This window comes from Micropterus salmoides, unplaced genomic scaffold (genome assembly GCF_014851395.1).
Source record: "Micropterus salmoides isolate LMB-PRFRI ecotype aquatic unplaced genomic scaffold, ASM1485139v1 Ms_hic_scaffold_9, whole genome shotgun sequence".
Lineage (NCBI taxonomy): Eukaryota > Metazoa > Chordata > Actinopteri > Centrarchiformes > Centrarchidae > Micropterus > Micropterus salmoides.
The window spans coordinates 11869113-11896299 of NW_024044681.1; the positions used below are offsets into that span (position 1 = coordinate 11869113).

A 27187-nucleotide genomic window follows, 5' to 3' on the forward strand; every position below is an offset into this window, starting at 1 on the left:
ACCTGATGTTGGTGCTATAAGGGAAAAGTCAGGTGATCACAAAAGTTAACTACACTACATGCTGAGGGCAAGATGAATGTACTAGGAAGTAGGGATGATTTAGAAAAAATATCAAATTGTGATTATTTTGACTGATATTGTGATATGATTTGCGATATTAGAGGGAATTATTTTTACATACTTATTAAATCAATTTCATTAATGATTATGGTGTGATCTTTGTGACGATCTGTACCAAACGAAGATGGTTCTTAAGTCTGTAGAATATATTGTGTAGGCCTGGACATCTTTGCAGCACAACAATATTTAATTTTAAAAGGTACTTTGACATACACTTCTCCCGCGATTTCAATTAGCCATACTACAAAGTGTCATGGCAATTCACCTAGACATTTCACTGAATGCCAAAAATGTTGACCTCGTGGTGGCACTAGAGGAAAAGTCAGGGTGTCATATCATGTCATGGTTATCCATCCAATTGTTTTTGAGATATTTCAGTCCTGACTAATCAACCGTCATGCCTTTCTAAACTGAGCCTTGGTTTAGATATTATTGATATTTAGATCTATCTGACATATTAGCCACACTAGTGTTGCTACACAATGCTTTTGTCATGTAATGGTTGTAGCTATGATGGGGTTCCCTTCCTGATGCATGACCATTCCCTGCGACGGACCACCAACATCCACCAGGTTTTCCCCAACCGGACTGACACCCCGGCTGCCATGTTCACCTGGGCAGATCTGGAGAACCTGAATGCCGGAGCCTGGTTCCTGTCTGTGAGTCACATACAGTTAGTTTAGGGAGAGGTACAAAATTTACTATAGTACTTAATGCACTGTTTATTTTGTCTGCTCCGCCATGGTGGTTTTCTCACACTTCTGCACATATTATTTATACTATGAATATTTGCACATTACTTATTCAAAGATTTGTACTTTTCATTGTCTTTCCCTGCACAGCTCTTCATACTATAGATTTTCTAGTAAATTTCTATTATCTATTTATAATCTCTTTAGATGACTTTTGAGGTGCTTGCATTTTCTCTTACGTTTGTATGTTTTGATTGTCATGCAGCACAGCACAAAGGCAAATTTCTTGTATTTGAAAACCTACTTAGCAAAAAACCCGTTTCTGATTTTTGAATAGCACAATGGCGGCTGTGGCTCAGGAGGCCCTGGCTCCCCTTGCATGTCGAAGTGTCCTTGGGCAAGATACTGAACCCCGAATTGCCCCTGGCGGCTGTTCCGCCAGTGTATGAATGTGAATATGAATGTGTGTGAATGTTAGTTTCCGTTTGAGCACTTGGGCTCAGTGTATGAATGTGTGTGACTAGTGAATGCAGATGTAGTGTAAAAGCGCTTTGAGTGGTGGCTATACAAGTACAGAGCATTTACATTTACAATTGAGGTAGTTAATCAAAGAGGAAAGAATTGGTTATCAACACATTGGCAGCTGTGTACAGATGACATCCCAACAGCAGTTCTACAAAATCAGCTGGCACTTGAACATATTGGGCAGCATGTTATGTCACATAATTAATTAGGTATTGATGGTTGTCCCTTCCAGCACAATCCTTTCGGTACAGCCGGCTCTCTGGGAGCAGAGGACAGACTACGGGCAGAAAAACAGTCCATCTGCAGCCTGCAGGCCTTCCTCCAGCTGGCAGCTCAGAAAGACAAACTGGTGATCTTTGACCTCTACCGTCCACCCAGAGGACACCCTTACAGAGATACCTGGATCCATCGCACGCTGGAGGTCGTCCAGAACGAGTCGTCCATCCACTCCTCGAAGGTGAGGCTTTGGTTTTGGTTGGGTAGAATTTTTATTCAGGAAAGAGGTCAACTCAGGTTACGATAACTAAATTAAACTGAGCTCCAGCAGCAGAAGAACAACTTAAGATAAACATTTACTCATTTGGCAGATGCTTTTATCCAAAGCGACTTACATTTGAGGAACAACATACAAGCATCAACAGAGCATCAAATACAGATCTACAACTGACAATACATACTAGTAAGAGCAGTAATAAGTACTAGTAAGAGCTCATAGTGCATATCACATCAATGAGGTAAATACCTAGGGAAGGAAGGAAGAGTTAACAAAGTGCAATCAAAACAAAAAAAGTGCAATCAATACAAGATCATTGTAGGGGATAGAAGAAGAGCACAGGACGTGCATGTTAGGAGTTAGAGGTGTTATAGGAGGAAGTGTTCTGGGAAGAGATGAGCTTCTTGACGTTAGAAAGGGACGCCACTGCTCTGATGGCGTCTGGTAGCTCGTTCCACCATCGTGGTGTCACAGATGAGAATAGCCGGGACTGGGATCGCTTTGTGTGAAGGGATGGCAGAGCCAGGCGGCATTCGTTGGAGGAGCAGAGCAGCCAAGAAGGAACGTAAGTTTGTATTATGGAGTTTAGGTCGATGGGTGCAGACCCAGTAGTCACTCTGTATGGAAGCATTAGTGACTTGAATTTGATTCTGGAGGCCACGGGGAGCCAGTGGAGGTCATTGAGTAATGGAGTGACATGAGTCTTTTTGGGCTGATCAAAAACAAGACGTGCTGCTGCATTCTGAACCATTTGTAAGGGTTTCACTGCACAAGCTGGAAGACCTACTAGGTCTAGGGTATTGCAATAGTCGAGGCGAGAGATAACCATGGCCTGTACCAGAAGCTGGGTGGCGTACTGAGTGAGGTAGGGCCTGATTTTCCTTATGTTGTATAGAGAAAAGCGGCACGACCAAGAGACGGCAGCAACATGGTCTGAAAAGGACAGCTGGTCATCAATCATGACACCCAAGTTTCTCACCACCTTGGTTGGAGTGATGGTTGAGGAGTCAATTTGTAGTGTGATGTTATGGTGGATAGATTGCTTGGCTGGAATGACCAAGAGTTCAGTCTTAGAGAGGTTTAATTGAAGATGGCAAGCCTTCATCCATGCAGATATGTCAGAGACAATCCGTGATCCGCGCCGAGACGGAGGGATCGCCTGGCGGGAAGGACACGTAGAGTTGCGTATCGTCTGCATAGCAGTGGTAAGAAGCCGTTCGAGCAAATCGGGCCCCAGTGAGATGGTGTAAATTGAGAAGGGGCCCAAGCACTGAGCCTTGGGGCACCCCTGTGGAGAAGCAGTGGGAGGAGGATAATTGCCACAAAACATTGTAGGAACGCCCCGAGAGGTAGGATTCGAACCACAGGAATGCTTTACTCGAGATGCCCATTGCTGAGAGAGCGGATAGCAGGATCCTGTGGTTGACTGCATCAAAGGCTGCTGATAGGTTAAGCAGGATAAGAACAGAGGATTGGGTTGCAGCTTTAGCTGACCTTAGGGCTTCTATTACAGACAGAAGAGCTGTTTCAGTAGAGTGGGCACTCTAGGAGCTAGGATCTAGGAGGTCATTCCATTCTGAGACCTGTTTGAATACTGCCCGTTCAATAGTTTTGTATAAAAATGGAAGAAGAGAAACTGGTCGATAGTTCTCAACTTGAGTTGGGTCAAGTGAGGGCTTTTTGAGCAAGGGTGTGACCCGAGCCCTTTTGAAAGTGGTCGGGAAAGTTCCTGAAGCCAGAGAAGTATTTATCATGAGTAATTGTCGGGACCACAGTAGGAGATATGGCTTGGAGGAGATTCGTAGGAATCGGGTCCAGTGGGCATGTAGTTGGACGGCTACGGGTCAAGAGTTCTGATACTTCGCTCTCTGTGAGAGGAGTAAACGAGGAGAGTGAAGAACCACTGACCTGGGAGGGCAGAGGAAGTAGTAGGACTGCTACAATGGTTGAGTTTGATATTTCGGAGGATTGGCTAGTTATAGCCTCCACTTTGCCTGTGAAGAAGGCAGCAAAGGTATCAGCAGACAAGTTTGTGGGTGGCTTGTTGAGACGGAGGATAGGAACAATTGGTAGCCCTTACTTAACTTTGATAAAGTGTTGACTGCACCGAAGGTAACGTGTGTCATAATTTATCTGTTTGCTGCAATGTGAATGTAATGTGCAAAGTAAGACTCAGCATACATTTCTGGCTCCAGGGGCCTGTATGAAGCTAGCCCCAGTTTGGAGCCCCTCATGTATTACCATTAAATTCAAGCATTTGTTTTTCAGAGACTCTTCAAACCATTTGGATGGAAAAAAAATATTCAGTTCAACTGCACAATAAAAAAAAAAACTGTTATATCTTTGTTCTTTTTGTACAACACAAGAAAAATATACGTAATGATCCTACAGAGAATTACCTCCTGAATCTGCAGCTCCACCCTGCTTTACGGACCTTTATTTTTAATCTCATTGTTTAGCTGTTTGGCAGGGAGCACTACTGTTCGATTCACTGTCACTGCTTTCATAGTGTCATTTTTGGCCTCAGCAGGCAGCGCCAAATGGCAGACAGAGACACAGTTTGTGATTAGCTGTTGAACCTAAGAGTGTTTAGTAGCTAGAGATATATTTTTTTTCACCACGTGGTGACCAAAAACGGACCTAAATAAGAGTAAATATTGGACTTACATTCACAAACTAGTGTCATAATGAATGACTGTGAGTGGCATACAGTTAGCTTAGGGAGGTGCACAAAATATACTGTAGTACTGTACTGAAAAGATTGTCTGCTCCGCCATGGTGGTTATTTTCTAAGGTTTCTTCAGACCCACAGAAGACATACAAGTATTTTCACAGTTAAATAATCAGAAAATTTGTTGTTCAGAAAAAAAGATACCAACTTCCAGGTTTTCGACTGTTAACTTAGAACATGGTCAAAGTTTATTAATATAGCACATTTACAGTCACTACTGCCCCAAAGTGCTGTACAGAGAACAGCGTAAGATAAAAAAAACAACAACAAAAGAACAAGTTATTTGAAGACATCAACTTGGGTTTCAGGACATTTTAACTGAATATTTTTACTATTTCACAACATTTCAGTTGCAGCACTACAGATTGATTCTTGCTCAGTAACTGCTGGATGTGTAAATTAGCAACTGCTTGCAAACATATTCAACTTTTAATGTTATGCTCACAAGTTGTTTCTGCTGCCCCCAAGTGGCCAAAAACAAAACTGTTATTGCAGGTGTAAAATGATCGATTTATCAGAATTGTCACAGTAATTGTTTCAACCAAATTGTGAGCTGAGTAGCAAAAACTTGTCAGTAGGACCGATGAGAAATGAAGTAAATGTGGACATGTTTAATTCTGCTCTGTAGTTTAAAGACATTGTCACACCAGACTCTGTTATAAAAATTTGTCACTGAAACAGGAGTGAAACACGCTTGGTATCATTCACCCATCTCTAAGAATTCCCATAAACTCTTCTGTCCTCGTCTTCCCCTTTTTATCTTTCTTCTTGTTATCTCTTTTCCTCTTTTATACACACTCATTCCAAGGTAGTTGCTTGTTAATCTGTCTGGATTAATGAATGAAACGCTGAGAAGAATTAGGTCTTTTAAGGACAAAAAGAGAACTACTTTTATTTGTTACCTTTTTTATTAACTAAATTTGTGTTTTAACGTGTGTGTGTGTGTGTGTGTATGAAACTCTACTTAGATAATTGAAAGAGAAAAAAAAGTACAGTATTTGACAGCTTTAGTTAAAAAGTTACTTTAGAAAAAGAGCTTTTAAAATATGATGCTTTGTTAGATATTAGATGACAGTTTAAACAAGTATAGCTGAATAAATGATGTGGATGTGATATACAGGTACACATACATGTACACAGTGTGAGTGCAAAGGATGCTGGAATAAATAAGTATTATGTGCAGGTGTTATGTACTTGAGGTAGGTGGATTTGGTATACAGTGTATATACAAAATGACAATATGAACAGCTCTGAAATGGAAAATGATGAATAAATAAGTGGTAACCAATAAACAGGTGGCTGATTAGAGATAGTTACTGGGTCTATGCACAGGAATTGATCCTGACACTAACAATCAATCTAATGATTTATAGTATAATATTCACAGGCTGTGTTACTTATGTTGTGGGGACGTAGATCTGTTTACCCAGTCATACTGTGGGGATTCGCCTTCCTTTTGGGTACAAAAGTGAATTCTCCATAAGGTAAATCATTAAGTTTTAGGTTTACAGTTAGGGTAAGGTTATGTTAAGAGAGGCAGTCTACATCGCGAGGGTGTAGCTTGTAGTGCACAAGTAAAATAATATAAATATCAACCATCCTTATCAAAATCTTAAAACAATATTAAAGAGATGCTGGTTATGCTTAAAGGGTGGAGGAATAAAACAATTATCCCAGCCTGTCCTCTTCCATATGCCATTCATATGGTCTCCCTTCCTTTTGTGACCAGGCTCGCTTGCCTTTGAGCTACTGGTCCCATACGATTGGAAATCAGGGTCGGAGTAGGCCTACAGATCAGGGTGCGGTTGAGAGGTTAGGCAACTAGTGGTCTCCAGGAAATGAATGTAACAAGGTAATGTCCTCTGAAGTGATGGAAACACTAGTGTGTATTGGACACTCATTCCCCAGGTGCTGTGGCTGCCTTCAGATCTGCGTGCTCTGGTCCAGGAGATCGATCCTGAGCTCCAGCAGACATCAGGAAGTCTGCTCCCCCTACAGGAGCTCCAGAGGAACCGCATCGTCAAACTCAACCTGCATTACAGCTCCATGTCCACTGAGCTCATCAGGTGTGTCAAAGATTCACCTGGTATTTTGTAACACATCTCGACTTTTGTGCCGGCAGTAGCTCATTTCGTGGGGGCTTGACTTGGGAACCAGAGGGCTGCTGACCATTTACATTTACTCAATTGGCAGACGCTTTTATCCAAAGCGACTTACATTTGAGAAACAACATACAAGCATCAACAGAGCATCAACTACAGCATGAGTAGATAGATTGCAGTTAGAGAGGGACGCCCCTGCTCTGATTGCGTGTGATAGCTCATTCCACCATCATAGTGTCACAGATGGGAACAGGGACTGAGATTGCTTTATGTGAAGGGATGGCAGAGCCAGGCGGCGTTCGTTGGAGAAGCAGAGTGGCCGAGAAGGAACGTAAACTTGTATTATGGAGTTTTAGATAGATGGGTGCAGACCCAGTAGTCACTCTATGCAAGCATTAATGACTTGAATCTGTTTCTGGAGGCCACAGGGAGCCAGTGGAGGTCACACACTAATGGCATGACATAAGTCCTTTTGGGCTGATCAAAAACCAGACGTGCTGATGCGTTCTGAACCATTTGTAGGGGTTTCACCGCACAAGCTGGAAGACTTGCTAGGAGGACATTGCAATAGTCGAGGCAAGAGATAACCATGTACCAGAAGCTGGGTGGCACTCCAGTCATAAGGACTGTGGACTGGTAGTTGGAGAGATGCTAGTTCTCCTCCTGGGCACTTCTGATGGTGCTCTTGAGCAAGGCCCTGAACGCTTAACTGTTTGGGTGCCGACCTACGTGGCAGCCTCCTTGCTGACATCTCTATACGATAATGCATGTGTGCAATTATAACTCTAAATTTTGGGATTAATAAAGTTGTCGTCGTCTTCTTTTTTCCTCCTGTTGTGCACAGTGAGTACGCTGCCTTGAACATCACCACCAACCTGTATGTGATCAGCCAGCCGTGGCTGTACTCTCTGGCCTGGTGCACTGGAGTCCACTCGGTCACCACCAACGCTCCCCAGCTCCTCAGCACCATGAGCTCCCCTCTCTTTCTAATGGTAACAGTTCAGATACAAGTTACCTTAGCAGAGATCTCTAATCTTTAGCTGGTCCTATTTTTTAAGTGAAAACACTTACATAAAGGCTTAAAGGCCGTGAAAAGAGATTTTATTATTTTATAGTCAGCTTCTTAGTGATGGGTTCACACACAAACACACAACACATTTTACTGCTCTACATTTGTCTGACAGCTTTAGGTTCTAGTTTGCAGATTATAGTCTTTCATCGTCTTCCTGTCCAGTGAAAACCAAGCAGCTCCACATTTGTATGTTTTTGATAAACTGAAGGATGAAGTGTTGCGTTAAAATCCTCCTCCTTTTTTAAGCTAAATGATCATCTTATAGAATATGATGCATTGCTGTAGATTAAACTACCCAACAGTATATAAAGTAGCTAAATTAGCACCTACAACTGCATCAAACACATTAATGCAGCAGTAATATAAAAATCCAGAATATAATCCAGATATAATAGTAAATACACTGGCAGGTACCATTTTACTGCATAATACATAAGTACTTGAATTAAATTTTGCTGATTAACTTACTTTTACTTAAGTAAAAAGACTTTAACTCGTAGTGGATTCTTTTCACAGAGTCGTATTTGTAATTTTACTTAAGTGCTCGGAATACTTCTTCCACCACTATATGAGTTTGTGCCAAACAGTTTTGGTTATTTCATGGGAGTATTTGTGTTCCTATCACTGGTCTGAAGTGGGCGGGCACTCAGCTGGTTGGCATCACACATTTCCTTCCACCAATTGTTGTCCACCAAACAAAAACGATCAAGTTTCCAAGGGAAGCGCCCTCCAGTGATTTAGGTTTATATTTCAATTAATTGTTTGGTCATTCATGGGATTTAAGTACATAGAGTATCACCAGACTTTTCTTTTTAAGGTGTTTACTTTTTTTGTTCTGGCTGATGCTAATTCACTTATAGTCCTTTTGTTCACTGCATTAAATGCAGACGTTATTGTGCAATATGTTATAGTAAAGTAATTATGTGTTATAAAAGCCTACATAATTTTTTTGCTGACACGAAATACTAATGTATCTTGCTGATGTTTAGGCTCAGTGTCACTGTGGTCTCATGTTTGACTTCATGGTTTATATTTATGTAACATTTAATTGAATTGAGTTGCAGTGTGATTGGAGAATAATTAAATTTGGCTATTACTTTTAATGCATTTTATATTTATATATTTTTTTTATACTTTCTAGCCTTTATATTTCTCAGTTATTCTCCTTCTTATCCCGCTAATGTGCCGATCGTAGTTTAACTGCAGAAACTCTCAAAACTGAACGAAGTTCTTTCTGAAGCTTTGGATCGGTCATGTGGTTTCATTTTACACACCAAACAGGAGTGAAACATGCTTTGGTATCTTTTAGGATGGTAGTTGTTTTCTTGTTAATCTGTCTGGATTAAAGAAAGTACCCGTGAGAAGAAGTATGCTGTAGACTTTAGTTTTGTTTAGTTTTTATTAAACTAAATTGTACAACAATGTGTACAGAAGAAACTCTGACCTCTCTGCTCCCACACTTCCCCTTTTTATCTCTCTCTCTCAGAGTCCAGATGAGTATAACCTGATGTGGATTCTCACTGACCTGGTGTCCCTCGTGCTGATCCTCATCATCTTCATCTTTCACTGGTGAATCACACACACGCAGTTTAAAAACAAAGCAATTAGCAGGACAATCCTGCCTACATAGATGTTGTAGTGTTTTATTTTACCCAGGCAGGACAATAGACAATAGGGAGCAGTCTGATCTGAATAAAATGGGATTAAACAGGGGTCACATGTTGCGTTTGCTTGCAGGTGGCGGGAGCGAAGACTGGCTTTCTGCTCGGGCAGCGAAATCAAGCTGGATAACGGCACTTATATCAAGTTTAAAACCGGTAAGCCATTCCACAGAAATATTGAGTGAATCCTTTAGATACTTTGCTTTTTTTAAATGTCTCTTTCTTTGGTGGTCATCTCTATGGAGTTTCTCTAATTTCCACAGGCATCTACTCCATTGTTCTCTTTAGACTCCTGGACATTTAGGCTGCATACGTTATGATACAGACATGTACGTTTTAATGTCACCTTTTATAAAGATGAAGAGTCAACTGAGGAGTAAAAGCTCATAACCCTATATTTGAACAGTTTGAATTAAACTGTCATGGAAATATGAGCCAGGAGCTTTCAATGTCTGGTAGATCTAGTTTGACATTTTGGAAAATAGACTTATTCGCTTTTGCTGAGAGTTAGATGAGAAGATTACTCCCAATATCTTTCCGGTTAGCTTAGCATAAAGACTGGAGAAAGGGGGGAAACGGCTAGCATGGCTACCAGCACCTTTAAGTCTAAGTAATTAACACATTACATCTTTGTTTGTTTTTATCCGTACAAAAACAGGTTTCTGTTATCTTAATGTTTAGAAGATTTGAATTAGACCCACTGTAAACATGTAAATTAACAGCATTTGGACAGTATCATTAAATTCAAAATTGGATCTGGGCAGATTCGTGTGTGTGTGTTTCCTGGCTTTTATCATGTGGGTGTCATTCTCATTTCCAATAAAGTTCAGCATATAATGAGGTAAGAGTTAATTTGCTGGTAAAGGCAGAAAGAAAAAATGGCTGCTACTCTTCTAAGTTGTTTTCTCCTGCTCTGGAGATGTTAACGGCATTGATGATGATTTTGTTACTTCTGGACCAAGGAATTTCAAAAACAAACATTTACATTGCTGGCCTGATAACAGCCAACTTAGAACTTAATTAAAGTTGTTGATTAATTGATCATTCAACCGATCAGTCAACTTTGATAATCGTCAAAAAAATGCCAAAACATTAGCTGGTTCCAGCTTCTTAAATGTGGGGATTTGCTGCTTTACTTTGTGATTTATGATAGTAAACTGAATATATTTGGGTTTTTGAATATTTGTTGGGCAAAAGACATTTGAAGAAGGCACATTTAATCAAATAATCAGCAAGACAGAACAATAATTTAAAATGTTTAAATTGCTGAAAATATTATGCTTAATTATGTAAGGTCTGCTGCTATAGCCTTTTTCCCTATTGGACTTTGGACTGTCCCACTTCCTTAATGCTATTTCACGAGATGTGACATCTATTACTTTCTTTGTGACTGAAATCAAACAATATTTTTTTTAATCCAAACCTTTCTGACCTTTATATTACAGAGATGAGTGATATATGGTCAGTGTCCAGCGCTATCTCCCAAGCAGAGAGGACACCCACCCTGGCAATCGTGACTGAGCACTAACATCTGCCTCTGAGAGGAGCAAACCTGGCAACATGAGCCTCCATCCTGGCAACATGAGCCTCCATCCTGCCAACCTGGGACATCTCAGCACGTAACATTGTCAAGTACTTTCACTACTACAATGAAATAAAGTGATTTAACATTTATTCACTTTGTTAGTAGCTGTTCAATCAAATGTTTTCCTCAGGCTGAACTTTTAAGGGATTTTCCCTCAGAAAGGACAAGGTTTAGCTTTTTTTGGAGACCAGCTGACTGGACTGCTTAATCTCTCTCCAGCTACATCAGTCCATTAATTTACAGCAGTGGTTCTTAAACATCCCCACCCGAAACAAGGTTCAGGTTAGCAAAATGGCATCAGAGGACTTTTGTTTATGCTACCACATGAATCATATTCATGCAACGTTGGGTCTGCTCAACATTTATGACCCCCCCCCAAATTTAGTCAGCAGCCGGCTAGCTTACAATAAAGCCTGGAAACATGGGGAAACTGCTAGCCTGGCTCTGTCCATCGGCAACAAAATCTGCTTATCAGTTTGTTTAAGCCATATAAAAAGTAGGAAATTAAGTGGAAAATGACAAATTGTGGTTTTACAGGCGTTATTTGTTGGACTACTTCTTGGCTGGGCCAAAGTCGTCCATACTGGTTGCCTGGAAGCCTCACAGTAATGACAAAACTCCATGAACTAATAGAGGCACAATTTCTAATTAGTCATGTTACACTTCTTTGATAAAGACCTGATACTTTGTGATAATTTTTGTGTATTTACTTCATCCTTATCATGTATACTATACTATTTTTTTAGGAGAATAAACTGTAAATAAAAACATTCACTAGATACTTAGCCCCCAAAAAAGATGGTGTCGGTACTTTTTTCAGCCCTGAGTAGTGTCTGCAGGCTTCATTGAATTCACAAATCACCTGCTGCTTGTTAACATTAATCACGGATGAATGTCATGTTGATCAGACCACTGGATTTTATTCTGTCTTTTGCCCCCAAAATAAATCACCACGTGTAGTGTAAACCACATAAAAATAAAATATAAAGATTCCTCTAAGTGTATAATGCGGCATATCAGTATTAAAGAATATTTGCATTTGCATTTGCATTTACTTGCATGTCTTTGAATGTTCAGTGTGGTCCTCTGGCTCCTTGCAGGTTACAGCAGTGCAGCCAATATATTTAAGAAAAATGAACGTCTCTGTGCTCTTTGCAAAATATAATTTATTCATGTCTACATCAGGATATGTGGTCACATTATGGATGAAACAGTTTCTCCTTAATACATAGTCCAAAAAAAAGTATTACGATTATGAATCGATGCTTAAAAATTAACGCTAATGGTTCATACATTTAGAAAAAAAACAGACAAATGAGCATAAAATCAGTCAACATCTACAGTTCTTCTGTATCCACGAAAACGGTCTACAAATAGCCTAACTATCTAAGTCTAAGTGGTGTTTGTACTTTGTGGCACACACATGGTCTGTTTCCTTGCACATGCATGACTAACAATGCAGTAAAAACTCATCAGATTATATTTAAATCAAGTTTGCCTCGCAACAGCACTTGCGTTTCTTAATATGTCCAAGTTTGACTGATCTGAAGGGTAATTTGCTGAATGATAGCTTACCTTTGGTGTGGTCTATATTTTTAAAGAGATTTGATTTAAAACACGTTAAAGTTGCTCCATATGTGATGCTGGTAAACTTATAACGACTCTGAGCATAAAAAAGGATGTGTTTGGAAAAATTAAGCTACTTACAAGATAAAGAAATTAACAAGTAGACTTCTGTTTTAGGGGGTGTTTAGATCATAGTTGTCTTGGGATTCTTTGGCTATTTCAGTTCAGGTGTAATGGCGCATTCACATACAACTTGAATTTAATTTTTGCAGTAAGTGCTGCAACACATTGCTGTGATTTAATTGCAATAAATGGATGAAAATGATGCCAAAATAACTACATGATGCTGATTTGTTAAATATGAATTCATGCTTTGTCTGGTCTGTACACAAGATGACAAGCAAACAACTTTTAAAATGTTTTTTTCTAAATGCCGTTTGGAATGATCAGGACTATGCTAACTTGTCTTAGTAAAGTACGATAGCTGGAATCAAGTAACAGACACACTTTTGTTTTTTTTATTTTTATTTTTTAAACTTACTAGGTGGTTTCCTCACTTTACTTTAATTATTAACTCTGAACTCCTCCCACTGGTAAATGGCTCAGTATCAGAGCAGAATCTGGTGCAACTGCGAGTGTTGATTTTCACTCGGATCTTGTTTTTGTAACTTAAACAAGAAGCTAGAATACGGCTTTGTTGTCTTTACACTAGTTGCATGACAGACTGTTCCATAAAACTTTACAGCACGAAGATAATAACTGAGAAACCTCAGAGTTTACAGTGATTATAGTGCTTACAGAAAGCCGTCCAAATTGTCGTGTTGTGTGGTATGGTGAGTCGTTTAAAGGCAAGAGGTGAGTTTTAAGACAGGGCCGATGCATAATAACAGGAATGAAAACGTTGGCATTACAGAGTTACAGTTAACCGCCACTCAACTGCCTTAATAACCACTTGGTGGGACAATTTAAAGAACACAGTTTGTGTACATGTATTCACACAGTGCATGTGGGCGGCTGCATGTGTGAGAATGCAGGATTGATTGACCGTAATCGATGAGTTTCCATCCCTCTGTTCACTTGTTGTTCCCCCGGGAGGTTCGCTGTTTGGTCATGGTCGTCAGCATCTGGCTGATGTAAGAGGTCAGGAGGTCGTCCATTTTGTAGCCCTGAGGGGTTGGAGGTCAAAGGTCAGACATACTGTGCTAAATTGATGTTTATTTATAGATGTATTGCTCTTTTTTTGTGATACACTTTTCACTAAAATGTAAAATTATCAGATAACCAATGGTCAGAAGTATTTCCTGTGATTTTAAAATGGTTTCATCCTGGTATGAAATAATTCTTTACCCAAAGTTCCTGCTATTTCTAACTATAAATTAAGTTTGATTTTTAAAATGGAACACATATTTCTGATGGTATTCTTTCAGATAGAACCGTTAAAAAACAGGGTTAACGGCACATTTTCAGACAGCCTCTTTTAGAAAACATTCATAAGTCGGGCTTCCATCCAAATGAAGCATGTTGATTAAATGAGATAATCAGTAGGAAGCGCTAATTCTCCAGTTGGTGCCAATTAGTGATGGGAATTATGGTGGGATCTTATGGTTCCCAAACGGCACTGCTGTGTTCAAAAGTGTAATTTGTTGTCATGCATATAATTTTCCGCAAAAGGGGGGACTGGCACATCACTAGGAGCCATTAAACTATTGCAGATAAATGTAGTAATTGAAAGAGCACCAAAAATTATCATGTTAATTTTACAGTCTCCTTCCACACAAACCTAGAGCAACGACAAAGTACATTTACTCATTTAGCTGACGCTTTTATCCAAAGTGACTTACAATTGCTATATATGTCAGAGGTTGCACGCCTCTGGAGTAACTAGGGGTGTTAAGTGTCTTGCTCAGGGACACAGTGTCTCACAGTGGATTTGAACCTGGGTCTTTCACACCAAGTCTTATCCACTGCTCCATCACCACCCCTAAAGTACAGATGAACTGTTTAAACTCTCACATTTTTATTTTAAGCTCAATGCCGAAACCTTCATTTTCCGGTTATTCTGAGCGGTGTCGTGCATCTACATCTCTGCATGTTCATACGTGTCGTATTAAATTCAGTGGCTCACCAGTGAGGTTTCACACAGCAGCTTGCTGCCTCTGACCAGGTTCCCGATGGTGATGTGGAAGTACGTGTTGCCGCTACTCCAGTTGGAGATCTTGGTGAAGGGGTGAGTGGTGAGGATCTCCTACAGGAAATAAAACAAGTGGTTTGAGCAGACATCCTTTTGTTGGCAGAAACGGTACTCTATGCACACATACATGCATATAAGGAAATTAGACTGACCCACCTTAGACTTGGGATCAATGAGACTGACTCCATGTTTGTTGATTGCTATCAGGAGGGTTTCTGGGTAATTAGGATCAGTTGTTTGCTGCAGAAAGAATAAAATAGAATAACTAAACACATTACGTTACACAGTGTTTTAAAAGGGCTGGAAAGTATTGTACAAGTGCATTTACCCAAGTACTATCCTTAAGTACTACTTTGAGGAACTTGTACGTTGCTTTGCTACTTCACACTTTACTCCACTACATTTATTTTAAAGCTTTAGTTACTTTTCAGATTACTAATATAAAATATAATCAACTAATAAATTATGTAATATTAGGTTAATATACCTAGCGGGATATAATGAAATTAAAATTAGCTCCACCTTTATCAGCTTCAACATTAAAGTGATATTAACACAGCAATAATTATCCAGTAATATAATAATAATTCTGAGATGGGCCACTCCTTTTGATACTTCAAGTATATTTTTATGCTAATACTTTTGTACTTGTAGCAATACAGTGTAGTAATACACTACTGTTACATGTACTGGTAAAATGTCTGAATACATCTTCCACCACTAAAAAAACAAAACAATATGCAACAACTCCACAACTTAAACTTTTTAAAAACGAATTACTGTAGTCTTAACATCGTTACCTTGACTTCAAAAAATGCAGAACCAAACGTGGGCCACTTGTAAATGATTTTGAGGAAGGACAGTTTGGCTTCTTCTCGAGTCTTCCCTGAGTGCTTGTTGAACAGCGACATGATGGACTGAGGGTGAGACACCCAAAAGACAAGGAAGAGAAACATTTCTGAACACTCACATGGACGGTTCAGCCAAGAAACTTTGATTTATTTTCTCTAATACGTCCTCTCACCCTCTTCCAGTCGTCGGGGGACAGATGTCTGATCTGGTCCTGAGGAACGAGCTCCTTCAGGATCTTGGAAATATTGTGGAAGTTGGATTTATCCTCCTCAAACTTCACCCTATAGATCAGCGCTGCCAGCTGGTGCACCTCCTCCTTCAAACACTTGTGGTAGCCTCGCAGATACTTAGGCAGCTCCTGGAGAGAGAAGACAGCCGCTGTTCAGATACTGCATGTTTGTTTAAACGGTGAATTTAATGGCATGTAAACTAACATTGTTCCTAAAACTCCATTAAAATAAGCCCGTTAACCTTTGTGCAGCAGCTGTGCTCCGTGCACAAATACGGCGCACACAGTAATTTTGGACACCCAGCTCAGAATAAAGGTTTCCTGTTAAAAAGGTGTCAATATAAAGAATGTAATCTATTTAAAGAATAACTTAATACACATTACAGCAAAGTGAGAAACCACTAGAGGTCAGTACAAGTGCTCAGACACAGAATGAGGAGGCTTTCCCCACTTTTCACATAAAAATAATTCCTAGGGAAATTGGCTCATTCTAGCTGAGGTATGTGGTCTTATTTAGCCATACAATAATTTCAAGTTGGCTGAGGACACAACTCGGGATTTTAATCATCTAGAGGCAATTTGACATTCCAGCGTCTGAACCACGTCTCTGATCTGCCATCTTCCACCCCGATTGGATTGGCTTGGCTTTGTAGGCGGGATTGAGAATCATCTTCCTGCATAGCTTGCATCCGTGAAAAATAGCAGCAGATAAATGTACTTTTTACTGCAATACATTTGTCTGACAGCTTGAGTTACTAGTTACCTTTCAGATTACAATTTTTCATACCCTTTCAGTCCAGTGAAAACCTTATCTTGAAAGTTTGTGATTATATATGATGTTTCTGATTAAATGTTCCTTTATTGGTTGAGAAAATTCTCCTCCTCCTTAAACTAAGTAAACTATTTAAACCCCCCCTTGGATCAGCTCAAAAATGGATCATCACAAAGCTGATCTTAGTGATAAATAGTTCTCACAGTACAGCAACTCTACAAACATGCTTTCTCTCTCTATCTTACTCTTCAGAGTACAGTCTAGACCTGCTCTTTTATGAAACGCGCTATGAGATGACGTTTGTTGTGATTTGGCGCTATATAAATAAAATTGAATTGACTGATCATTTTATAGAACATGATGCATAGCTGTAGATTAAACTACCCAACAGGATACAAAGTTAAACTTAGCATCTACAGCAGTAAAATGCAACGTACACAAGATTTTGAATGCAGGACTTTTCCGTGTGGTATTAGTACTTTTACTTTAGTAAAGGATCTGAGTACTTCTTCCATGACTGATTACAGCTGTTAGAGAGGCCACTCACTTGGTAGTAGTGGAAGATGGAATCAGCCATGGAGTCTTTCCCTGGCACAGTATTGGTCCACAGCTTCTTCATGAAGAACACCTGATACATCAGTGAAGGCACCACACCTACACAGCCAACGCACAGATGGGACAAGATTACAAGAAGATAAATAAATGGGAAGATACGACACACGTCCATTACGTTTCCTTTTCTTCCTTTAAAGTAAAGCTTTTATTTTACCGTCTTTGACATGTCTGGCTTTCTTGATCCAGTCAGTCAGGTGCCTCACAAAGTCGAAGAAGAAGTCTCCATCGGGCACACTAATGACCTGGAGAACCAGAAAATCACAAAGTGAAATTCTCTAAAAAGCTTTCGAAGATGTTTATGCGGCTCTCAAAAACATGTGCTTTCTGTCAAAGACAACCCTTAACTGTTGCAGTTACTAAATCCACATAATCAGGCTACAGATTGTCTTCACCTTGTCAGTGATCTTCACAAAAAGACTAAAGCCTTCGGAGGATTTGAGCAGAAGACGTCCGGAGATGTTGTGGCAGAAGTCTTTGGCCTTGGTGCTCGACTCCACTTCAAACACCTGTTAACACAAACAGGCCACAAACGGTTGTTTGTATATAAAATGCTGCATATTGAGTACACCAAGTACATATGATTATGCCATGGTGAAGGAGATGTGTTCACAGTAGCAGGTTAACAAAAAGGGCCTTGTATAGTAGTTCACATCTCCAATTATGATGGTTTCCAGTAAGTTTTTGGATAATGTCAAAAAAATCTTTACATATAAGGATCTGATCAAAATGTCTCTAGATAAAATCTGTACAAGAGTGAGATAATGTAATTTCTGCTAAACAGTGACACTGTGACAAATGAAGGGATAATGGTAACTGCTGAAACATAGTGTAACAACAGCACAAACAGACAATCATGATGTTCGCCAACTGACTCAGTAATGTCTGTCATACAGAAATATTTATCTTGAGTTAGCTAATATTAAAAATAATAATGTCCGTTACTGGTCAAACAAGCACACCACCTTGGTGTATTTAAATGAATAAGTGTGCATTTTATTGCTAAATAATTCAAATTTTCATCTGAAATTGGAAAAGAATGTAATTCTATTATTTTAAATGTCACAGTCTGATTTTAAATGGTAAAAATAAACATATGTTCCTCATATCTCAAGCTGCTTTTTAGTGAATTGCATATAGCTATATAATACCTTTTATTTATATGACGAAAAGTATTAAAGGTTCAGTGTGTAGGTTTTAGTGGCATCTAGTGGTGAGAGTTGCGAATTGCACCCCCTCCCCTATCCAAGCGAGTTGTATAGCTAGCCTGAGACAGGATGTAGATATAAATGGCTCATTCTAAGGTAATAAAAACATAATGGTTCATTATGTATGATCTTTATACACTACTGAAAACATAGTTATAGATATTATGTTATATATATAAGTTATTTCTACTTTTAAAAGACACATAGTGCCACTTTAAGTGCGACGACAACCAGGGTGTGTTTTTAAATAATGGCCGAGCCCCATATACAGTATCACTCTTAAACTTGCGGTAATAATATAGTTATATGATAATATATTTTGGATTTTAGTTATCACCTCATCTGAGTCATCAGGGAAGTAAACTTTGTGGAAGATCTGCGTGGTCTTGTGCTGGATGGCTTCCACCTCCACCAGGTGAGGAGGGTACTTCCTTGACCCATTTCTACAACCAATAACAGAGATGAAATGGATGTAGACTGAACACAATAGAAAGGCTATTAAAGAAGATCAGAAGAAAGCATGTGTGCGTTACCGTAAGGCTTTCTGTAGCCGCTGCATGCAGTCTGGAGCCAGCGGATAGTGTTTCTTGGCCTGGAGGAACTTCTGGACGTGAGGCAGCAGGATGTTACTGGGAGGAAACAAACCAGTGCAGAGCCACAGCAGCTCCCAGCCCTTCTCCTCACTGTACCTACACGCAGACACACAAATGGTCAAAAATGTGTCCTTGTGGTCTAATAAATAAAGCAAGAGAGTTGAAAAAACATGCAGTGTAGCCATTTAGTGAGTTAAACACACTTTACATGTCTTCTCCTGATGAGGGGAAACATTACAGCAAAAGAAAAGCAAACAGCAAAGAATTATATTTTTATATTATATTTTAGACAACAAGCCTCAGATTTGGTAACAACTGACTGGGGAGGGCCCTTTCCAGGTCCTTGAACTTGCAATAACTGATTTTTTGGCCACTTGGGGGCAGCGAAAACCAGTGAACACAACATACAGACATTAGGTGCGTTCCGCAGGGGCGGGGAATAAAAACGTCAAGTCGGACACAATCTACTTGCATGAGTTCCCTGTGAGCTGAGATCAATGAAAAGGTGGTTCCAACTTTGTGCAGCCGGAAAAAAGCAACTGCGGCCGTCTGACCTATTATGTATAATCACATTTTAAGTTGATTTGGTAAACTTGTCTGTAGTTGCTTATTTAAACATTTATTTCGGAGTCGTTCCACCTGTCGAAAACCAAGTCTTTTAGATCTTCGGTCTCCACCAACTCCTGAGGGAAACATCGGGCTCTTAAGTTGCTAAATTCTCCACTATGTTCACCAGATTTTCACGATGACACTTGACTGGCCTGCACAAAGCCACAAGGCTCAACCCCATCCAACACCTTTAGGATGAACTGGAACAAATGGTTTTTAAAGGAGTGTTCAAAAATCCCATTTGAGTGCGTCCACATACTTTTGGCCATATAGTGCACCTACTGTATGCTTCCATGATGTGTTTCTAAGAGTGTACTGTACGGCAGCCAAGACACATGCATTTGTGGGATGTTTTCTAATACAAAATAAAATATAATATAACAAAAACCAAACTTGAAGAGTGTGTGTGTGTGTGTGTGCGCGCGCTTCAGACTCACTTGATGTGATTATCAGTGAGCTGTTTGAGAATCTGACAGAAGATTTCATCTTTGAGCGGCTCGGCCTTCAGCGCTCCTTCAAAGATCTGATCGGTGAGCTCATTGACAGAACGCACCCTTTTGGACGGGTAGTCGCCCATATACTTCATCACAGGTACAGCCGAGGTTAAGGACACCAACCAACAACAGGAACAGATGTCCTTATTGATACAAACATGGGTTGCTTGGCAATAATTTAACGCAGTAATTGAAAAACACTTTTTATACAGTTTAAAACATAACAAGAAGAGACAAAAACATGACAAAAGAGACTCAAATTTAAGTTTTCTTAAACTTTAGATGTGTGTTTCTTTGTCTTCCTTTTTATGGTACGTTTCAAACATTAGTTTTGTTATTATAGTACCCACGTGTAGAGCTGAAACGACAGAAAATGAATCTGACAACAAATAAAGTCAGTAGGCTGCAGCCCAACAAGTTTTGGGGGACAAGCGTTAGAGACACACATAACAAACCTGCACACACTCCACTAAAGGATATCTATGAAGGCCAGGCAGGCCTCCTGGGAGAGCTCCTCATGAGCCAGGACTTTCTTCAGCAGAGGCTGTTTGAGAGGCTCCCTGGTGCAGCTCCACAGACGCTCCTTCCCTCTGGACTTTGAGATCATCACCCTGCTCAGAGTGCTCTTTGGAGGAGGTCTGAAAACACACAGGAGGGGTTAGAAATAATGAAACACACAAAGTACACACTGATAACCCTGGAAAAACAAAATGTGTTTATTAGACAGCTACAGATGTGGACAAAATTGTTGGTACCCTTCCGAAAGAAAAACCACCCTTAAGGCCAGTTTCATTAATTTGTTTTTTTAAATGATTCTGTTGAACCACAATTCAAAATCAAGGTCTGATTTTCATCAATTCATTTTCAGTAAATTTTTTATCTAATATTACTTTTGTCAGTTAGAAGTTATTTCAGGGGCCATTGTGGGTTTTTCTTTCTTTTACGGAAGGGTACCAGCAATTTTGTCCACGTCTGTATGCACATATCTACATTTAAAGGATCAGGACACACACCTGAAGTAGTCATAGGAGAACTCCTCCAGTGTGTAAGCCTTAGTTTTGTCCTCCTTGATAGAAAGGTTCATGTGGGAAAAACCAAAGGATTCTCGCCTCTGATCAGGAGTCATTGTCACTAGAGCCTGGGTGAGAGAAAACAGCATAGAGAGGAGACAAGTTATTATATAGATTTGTGTGTGTGAAGACTGATTTCAATCTCATCTTGAAGGGCTGAGTATGAAGCTGGAGGTGGTTAGCCTAGCTTAGCATAAAGACTGGAAGCAGGGGTAACAGCTAGCACTTACCAGCACCCCTAAAGCTCACTCATAAACACTTTTTGTATCTTAGCATAAAAGCAAAAATGTAAAAATGACGACTTATGTGCTGAAATTATTAGCATACCACAGTTTATCTTTTCTCTCAGTACTTCTGTGCAGCATCTAGAGCTATACCACGGATTGCCAGATATGACCACTTTTATTTTTTATTTTTCTTTGTGTACGGATCAAACAGACAAGATACAACATGTTTCCTTTTGACAGAGCTAGCTGTTTCCCCCAGCAGAAGAAATGCTGAAATCAATACTGTAAACAGTGCCCTCTTCTTGTTCTGTGCTGTAAAGCTAACTGGCACATTATCCACTGCATCCAACCAGGCAAGTCCAGTGCAGAGATGGAAAGAAGCTGCCGGACTTCTCAGTGATAGCCTTGTTTGTACAGAGTTTCTACAGAGCTCACCAAGTGAAATTTAAGACCTTTTTAATACCACACAGAATGCAATTTTATTCACGATGATACCGGCCAAAGTATGGATAAAAGTGTCAGCTAAATAAGTAGATGTAAATGGATATAAAAACATTTTAGAACTACGACAGGCAAGAGGAAATATTTATGACTTTTGTTGATAAATTGAAAGATTTTTAATACCTTCCAATGTGTTTTTGATGAAACTGAATTCAAGATTTTGTTTATAGCTATAGCTTGTTTATGTGGTAATATTCTACTCATGCTGAAGTTGTATACGGTACAACTTCGGCATATACGGCAAGGCACGATTAATATGACAGTATACAAATACCAGACATAAGCTCCACTCACCACTATGTCATACTGTGGTCTGGTGATAGTCGGCAGGACGTAGACACAGTCTGCAGGGAAGTCCCCTCTCTGTTTGGTCCTGTCGTTGATGCCGTGAGCCCAGCCAGAGTTCATCACATGCTCTCCATCGTGTTCATCCAGGACGATCAGATCTCCCTTGGAGAAACTCAGGAATGTAGAATCTACTCCTGCTGCAAGATAAAGATTACATATACAAACAATTAAACATAGAAATACATGAAGTTTGATGGTTCAACTCTTCAAAAACCTACAGGGGCAGCAGATTCCCCAAATATATGGTCAATCTCCCAAAAGTGATTAAAGCATGCTTTCTTTTCTAGCCATCACTGAATCTCACCAGGGTTGGGACAGTCCAGCAGTCCCACCACATACTTGGACCTCTTCCTCAGACCCTCGAGGAAGGCGACCACCAGATCGCGGATGTCCTCCGCATTGTTGGAGGTGAACGTGTACTCGTCTCCTTTGATGGTGGCCAAGGTAAAACTCTGGCCCTGCAGTTTGCCCCCTCTGGAAAATAAAATCTTATTTTAACAAAAGGGCTGTCACACGATGAATGAAAAAAAAAGGTGGACAGTAAAAAAGTTGTATGGTCCTATGAAATACTTTTTTACTCCGCTATCGGACACTTAAAAAAAACTTTACAGTTTACAGCACTGCTAGCGCTGACTTTGGGAACCTTGAAGGTTACGGGATTGCTGTGGGACTACCGAGGGATGGGAGTCAATTTCATTATTCATCACAAGACTGGGACAGGGCAGGAAAAAGGTCAATGAGAGATGAGTTTTTATTTAAATATACTGACTAATATGAGTAAACATTGAGAGAGAGGAGTTTTTGACAGTGATGCTTTAAGCTAAATGCTAACATGGTCCCAATCACATTGCTAACTTGCTGATGTTCAGCAGGTATAATGTTTATGATGTTCACCATCTTAGTTTTAGCATTTGCTAACAACTGTACAAAATTACATGGCAATCCATCCAATAATTTAGTTTAGCTTTCAGTGTGGACCAAGGTGGTGGATCAACAGACACACTGACATTGTCATCTGTTATGATACCTGCTACTGGAGACAGCAGTGATCTCTGGGAATGAGAGCTCCAGAAGGACCTGCTCCTGTTCATCCACAAAGTAAACTCCAGTCCAGTTTACTGCCACAATCACATCATTCTTGGGCAGACTAGGCCCTGTGGACAGACGGTGTCATATGCTTAAATAACAAATACAGATACCTACAGTAGTGAGACATAGTTTACAGTGAGAGTTTACAGCCAACCTGAGAATTTGAAGGCCTCGTAGAAGCGCGAGAAGAGTAAAGGCCACTTTAAACGAGCAAAATCCACCACGTCCTCCTTCACCTTCTGCGTGTTCAGCCTCCTTTTAGTGTGTAATCCCTGCACAGACAGAAATAGTTAGTCACTGTCAAGTTGTTAAAAAAGCCAAAAGAAGTGTACATTTGGTGACTACTGCAGCAGATACCTTTTTGTGGGCTGTGATGATAAGCTGAGCCCACTTCTCTGCAGTCTTAGTTGAGGTGATTTCTCTGTCAGGGATGTAGGAGGGGATGAGACTGAGCAGGCGGTCTTGGAGGATCTCAGAGCCATAATCCACATAGTACTGCTGAGAGGCCAGCTCTGCAAGGTCCTCCTCCTTTTGGACAGACACAGGGCAAAGAAAGAGAGAGATGTTCATGTCAATCCATTTTCAAATATCAACTGTGTTTGACAGTATCAAGTAGAAACGTTTGTGCTACTAAAGCATTCAAAAAACAAGGCTGCTCACCCTCTCACAGCGGTACTCTCCGAATTTCACCCCTCGGACAATCTGCTGGTAGATGAGATTTGTGGCAACGTGGTCCTCAGAAGGGTTGTGCCAGGGGTTAAAGATCTCCTTCCTGAAGAACAGCCTCCAGGGGGCATTCCTCTCCTGGGCGCCCTGCTCCTTCGCATACTGCTCACACTGGGAGACGGCGTCCATGACGTGGTCGCTGCCGCTACCCAGTGATGACACCTGAGGCAGTTTCACAGATGTATTCAATAGGCGGTGAAGTACGCGTGCAAACACAAAATGTATACTGGTCTAATGCCTGTATGTGTCACAGGTGCACGTCTTGGTTTTACCTTGTCAAACAGAGCGATGTACAGCGAGAAGCCAAAGCGATCTCTCAGGTTGATCTTGTCCGCTAGAGCGTTGCAGAGCTCACTGGCAGTGGTGGCTGAGTCTGCCAGGAGTGTCTTTGTGGTGCCGTCCATAAACGTTACTGGTAGCATGATGGGCTTCTTGGATTTAGTGGCCTGGGGGGTAAAAAGAGATCAAACTAAATTTCTGTAGCGATTCATAATTGTTCATCACAAATGTAATTTTTGTTTGGCATGTGGTTAAGAATATTCCATCAGTTTAAAGGGAGAGTAAGTGATTCTGCAGAATGACTGTTGATATTTGAACTCAACTGCAAAACAAATGCACCCCTCCCTTCAGTGCTCCCTCAGAAACAGCACGTTCAACTCTCTCTCACACTGCATCCCTTCCCCCCCGTCACTCCTATGCACGAGCACAAACACCACCTGTTGCTGATTGGCTGGAACAATGTTGTTTGGCAAGGTTGACACCACTTTCTTTATTTTCCATTTACAGAGCCACGGCAGTGTAGGAAAACCAGTTATTTTTTCAGAGCACACAAAATGGAGGGCTATCAAACCGTGAAGAAATATTTGCTGAATTTAATGCATGTGAAGATGAGCTTCCTCGCTACTGTAGCTAGCAGTAGTGACAGAGTTCGCTGCTTCTGGCTGAATCGGCACAAAAGTTATTTAACAGCAGCCCAATTCTCTGTCACAACAATCCTAATTTTAAATTATAGTTGTATAAAATCTGAATTCAAAGCATATCAGGACCTGCAGATACTCTGACCAACGTCAGCAGACAACACAAACACAGAGCAGCAAGCATGTGCGGTACCTGTAATTCTAACCAAGATGGCGGCTGGGTCCTTGTGCGGTTGACAAACGTCCTTCTCAACCTTTCCTCACAATATGGAGCATAACCAGGAGGACCGTTATTTAAAAATGTCCGTAAATACTGACAACAGAGAAAAAGAAAAGACAACAGATAAAGAGTTAGAGAAAACCATCATTAAATCAGTAACACGGAGTAAAATTAAGTGCTTAAAGCATGGAAATACAAACAGATTCCTTTGGAGATGCCCAGAACATGGCACAAGTTACAGATCTTAGACAAAACTTATATTGTTTGTTGGCTGAAGGGGATAAATAATAAATAAAAAATGTGTTTGTTCAAAAAATAAACCATCCCAAACGTCTTCATTCCTTCATTCAACTTATTTATTTTTGGTTCATGTGGAGTGAGTTGGAGGTTTCTTACTTTGACAAACTTCTCAGAGGGGGCGAAGCAGCCCACGCAGAGAGACAGCAGGATCCACCCACGGGCGTGGCTGCTCTTGGACGGATTCTGAGTGAGCTGTTTGCAGATCTGACAGTAGATTTCATCTCTGAAACAACAGATCAGCAACAACAACAACCCTGCTGTAGTCAGTCAGATTCACATGATTCAGAGAAACTGTAGGTCTGGTAATCCCACAAACTCCACCCCCCCCCCAGATTTTTCATTTATTTGCAAACTTGTAGTCTTCAGCCCCAACTGACGCTTTAACTATTTTTTTTGCATGCTTAGGCATGTAGTTTATTTCTCATACCATCCTGCTATTCACTCCTCTCACGCATGCATGCTAATAATTTCCAGCTGTCATTATCTGGGGATGTCAGATGTGATATCAACTGTTCTCATTCACTAGTCACATCTGTCCAATAGCAAAGCAACACACCTAAATTGTTAGCCTTTCCTCTGCTGTCTTTTTCAATATGACTCTCTCTGCCTTAAGTTCATTCATGCTGTTGTCATGCATGCCCCTACACCTCCCTTTCACCATCCACTCTTTGCAGATTCATCATCATTATTATTTTATCAGCCTCAGCTCCTTACAAAAAATCTCCCGATAGGGTCTAAGCACCAAAAATTTCCAATTATCACATATCATCTGTTATAATAAAAAATCATCTTTACTTCATTCACTTGTTTTCTGGAGGAAATGAATCCTAATGTTTTAGTTGACCCACTGACCGTTGTACATAAAAATATACAAACAATAAAGGGAAAATTTCTATGATATTTACTCTACACATTCATGCTCCACTGAGTATGATCCCCTCCCATTTTGGATACTCTATGAACTCTCTTCTAGAGCCACCATCAAGTTGAAATGTTGTAAACAAAGTTGATTGCAATTCTACTTACTGAACTAATTCATGTGGCTGTTAAACATGGTTTAATAAAAAAAAAACACACCATATTTTTGTCATACTGCACATTGCTGCAGCTCCTCTTTTCACCCTGTGTGTTGAACGCTTCGTTTTGGTCATGAGTGATACATCTTGTCTACATGATCTTTGTTGGGAGTTGCAAATGCGCAGTTCCTAGTTACGGTCTATTAGCCAATCAGAAGCAGAGTAGGGCGGTTTGTGAGAAGCTGGTAAACACGACTTCGATTCAGCTGCATATCTCTTTACCAGCTTAGCAACATGGACTGGAGCAAGAGTTTCAGAGTAGTGAGTTATTAATCTGTCAAAAATGAAATCTTTCATCCATAAAGTTTTAACTGAGCTCTGTCTCTTCATCACAGTAACAACTTTCAGTCCATTGACTGCCTGGAGGTTTGTGCTGCAGCTCAGTGCTTTTCCACTGGTGTTTTTGAGGGCGTGTCGTACTAGCCACGTGGCGAACGTTATGAAAGGGAAACGGCTGGACTACAAACGAGCTGTTTTCAGGCAGTTCAGAGCAGTGTTTTCTGTGGGAGATGGGAACTCCCTTTGGGGTAGACTTTGGGTTTTTTTGCTTTGCAAACCTATTACATGCACAAAAAAGATATATAACTTTAATAAAGGAGAGGGAAA

General features: G+C 40.3%; 2 protein-coding genes across 4 annotated transcripts in view; one reads left to right on the top strand and one right to left on the bottom strand.

Annotated features, from left to right (window-relative positions):
* Nucleotides 1-11766, top strand: part of LOC119895087 (glycerophosphodiester phosphodiesterase domain-containing protein 5-like) — a 28530-nt gene extending 16764 nt beyond the window's left edge. For 2 of the 3 annotated variants that reach the window (XM_038707914.1, XM_038707915.1), the window contains exons 13-19: nt 629-779; nt 1570-1794; nt 6470-6627; nt 7508-7655; nt 9222-9304; nt 9473-9552; nt 10842-11766. In XM_038707914.1, the coding sequence (XP_038563842.1) occupies nt 629-779; nt 1570-1794; nt 6470-6627; nt 7508-7655; nt 9222-9304; nt 9473-9552; nt 10842-10924 (928 nt within the window). In that variant the 3' untranslated portion in view covers nt 10925-11766. The remainder of the gene's footprint in view (nt 1-628; nt 780-1569; nt 1795-6469; nt 6628-7507; nt 7656-9221; nt 9305-9472; nt 9553-10841) is intronic. The other variant, XM_038707913.1, reaches the window with a different exon arrangement.
* A 363-nt stretch (nt 11767-12129) lies between these two features.
* Nucleotides 12130-27187, bottom strand: part of myo7ab (myosin VIIAb) — a 49478-nt gene continuing 34420 nt past the window's right edge. The window contains exons 28-49 of the mRNA XM_038707909.1: nt 25602-25728; nt 25179-25298; nt 24341-24514; nt 24003-24230; nt 23700-23870; nt 23497-23614; nt 23281-23407; nt 22558-22727; nt 22200-22390; nt 21121-21245; nt 20588-20745; nt 20051-20204; nt 18945-19100; nt 18749-18854; nt 17599-17712; nt 17361-17448; nt 17139-17245; nt 15763-15948; nt 15539-15655; nt 14895-14978; nt 14673-14792; nt 12130-13713 (exon numbers count right to left, since the gene is read on the bottom strand). Coding sequence (XP_038563837.1) covers nt 13621-13713; nt 14673-14792; nt 14895-14978; nt 15539-15655; nt 15763-15948; nt 17139-17245; nt 17361-17448; nt 17599-17712; nt 18749-18854; nt 18945-19100; nt 20051-20204; nt 20588-20745; nt 21121-21245; nt 22200-22390; nt 22558-22727; nt 23281-23407; nt 23497-23614; nt 23700-23870; nt 24003-24230; nt 24341-24514; nt 25179-25298; nt 25602-25728 — 3034 coding nt within the window. The 3' untranslated portion in view covers nt 12130-13620. The remainder of the gene's footprint in view (nt 13714-14672; nt 14793-14894; nt 14979-15538; nt 15656-15762; nt 15949-17138; nt 17246-17360; nt 17449-17598; nt 17713-18748; nt 18855-18944; nt 19101-20050; nt 20205-20587; nt 20746-21120; nt 21246-22199; nt 22391-22557; nt 22728-23280; nt 23408-23496; nt 23615-23699; nt 23871-24002; nt 24231-24340; nt 24515-25178; nt 25299-25601; nt 25729-27187) is intronic.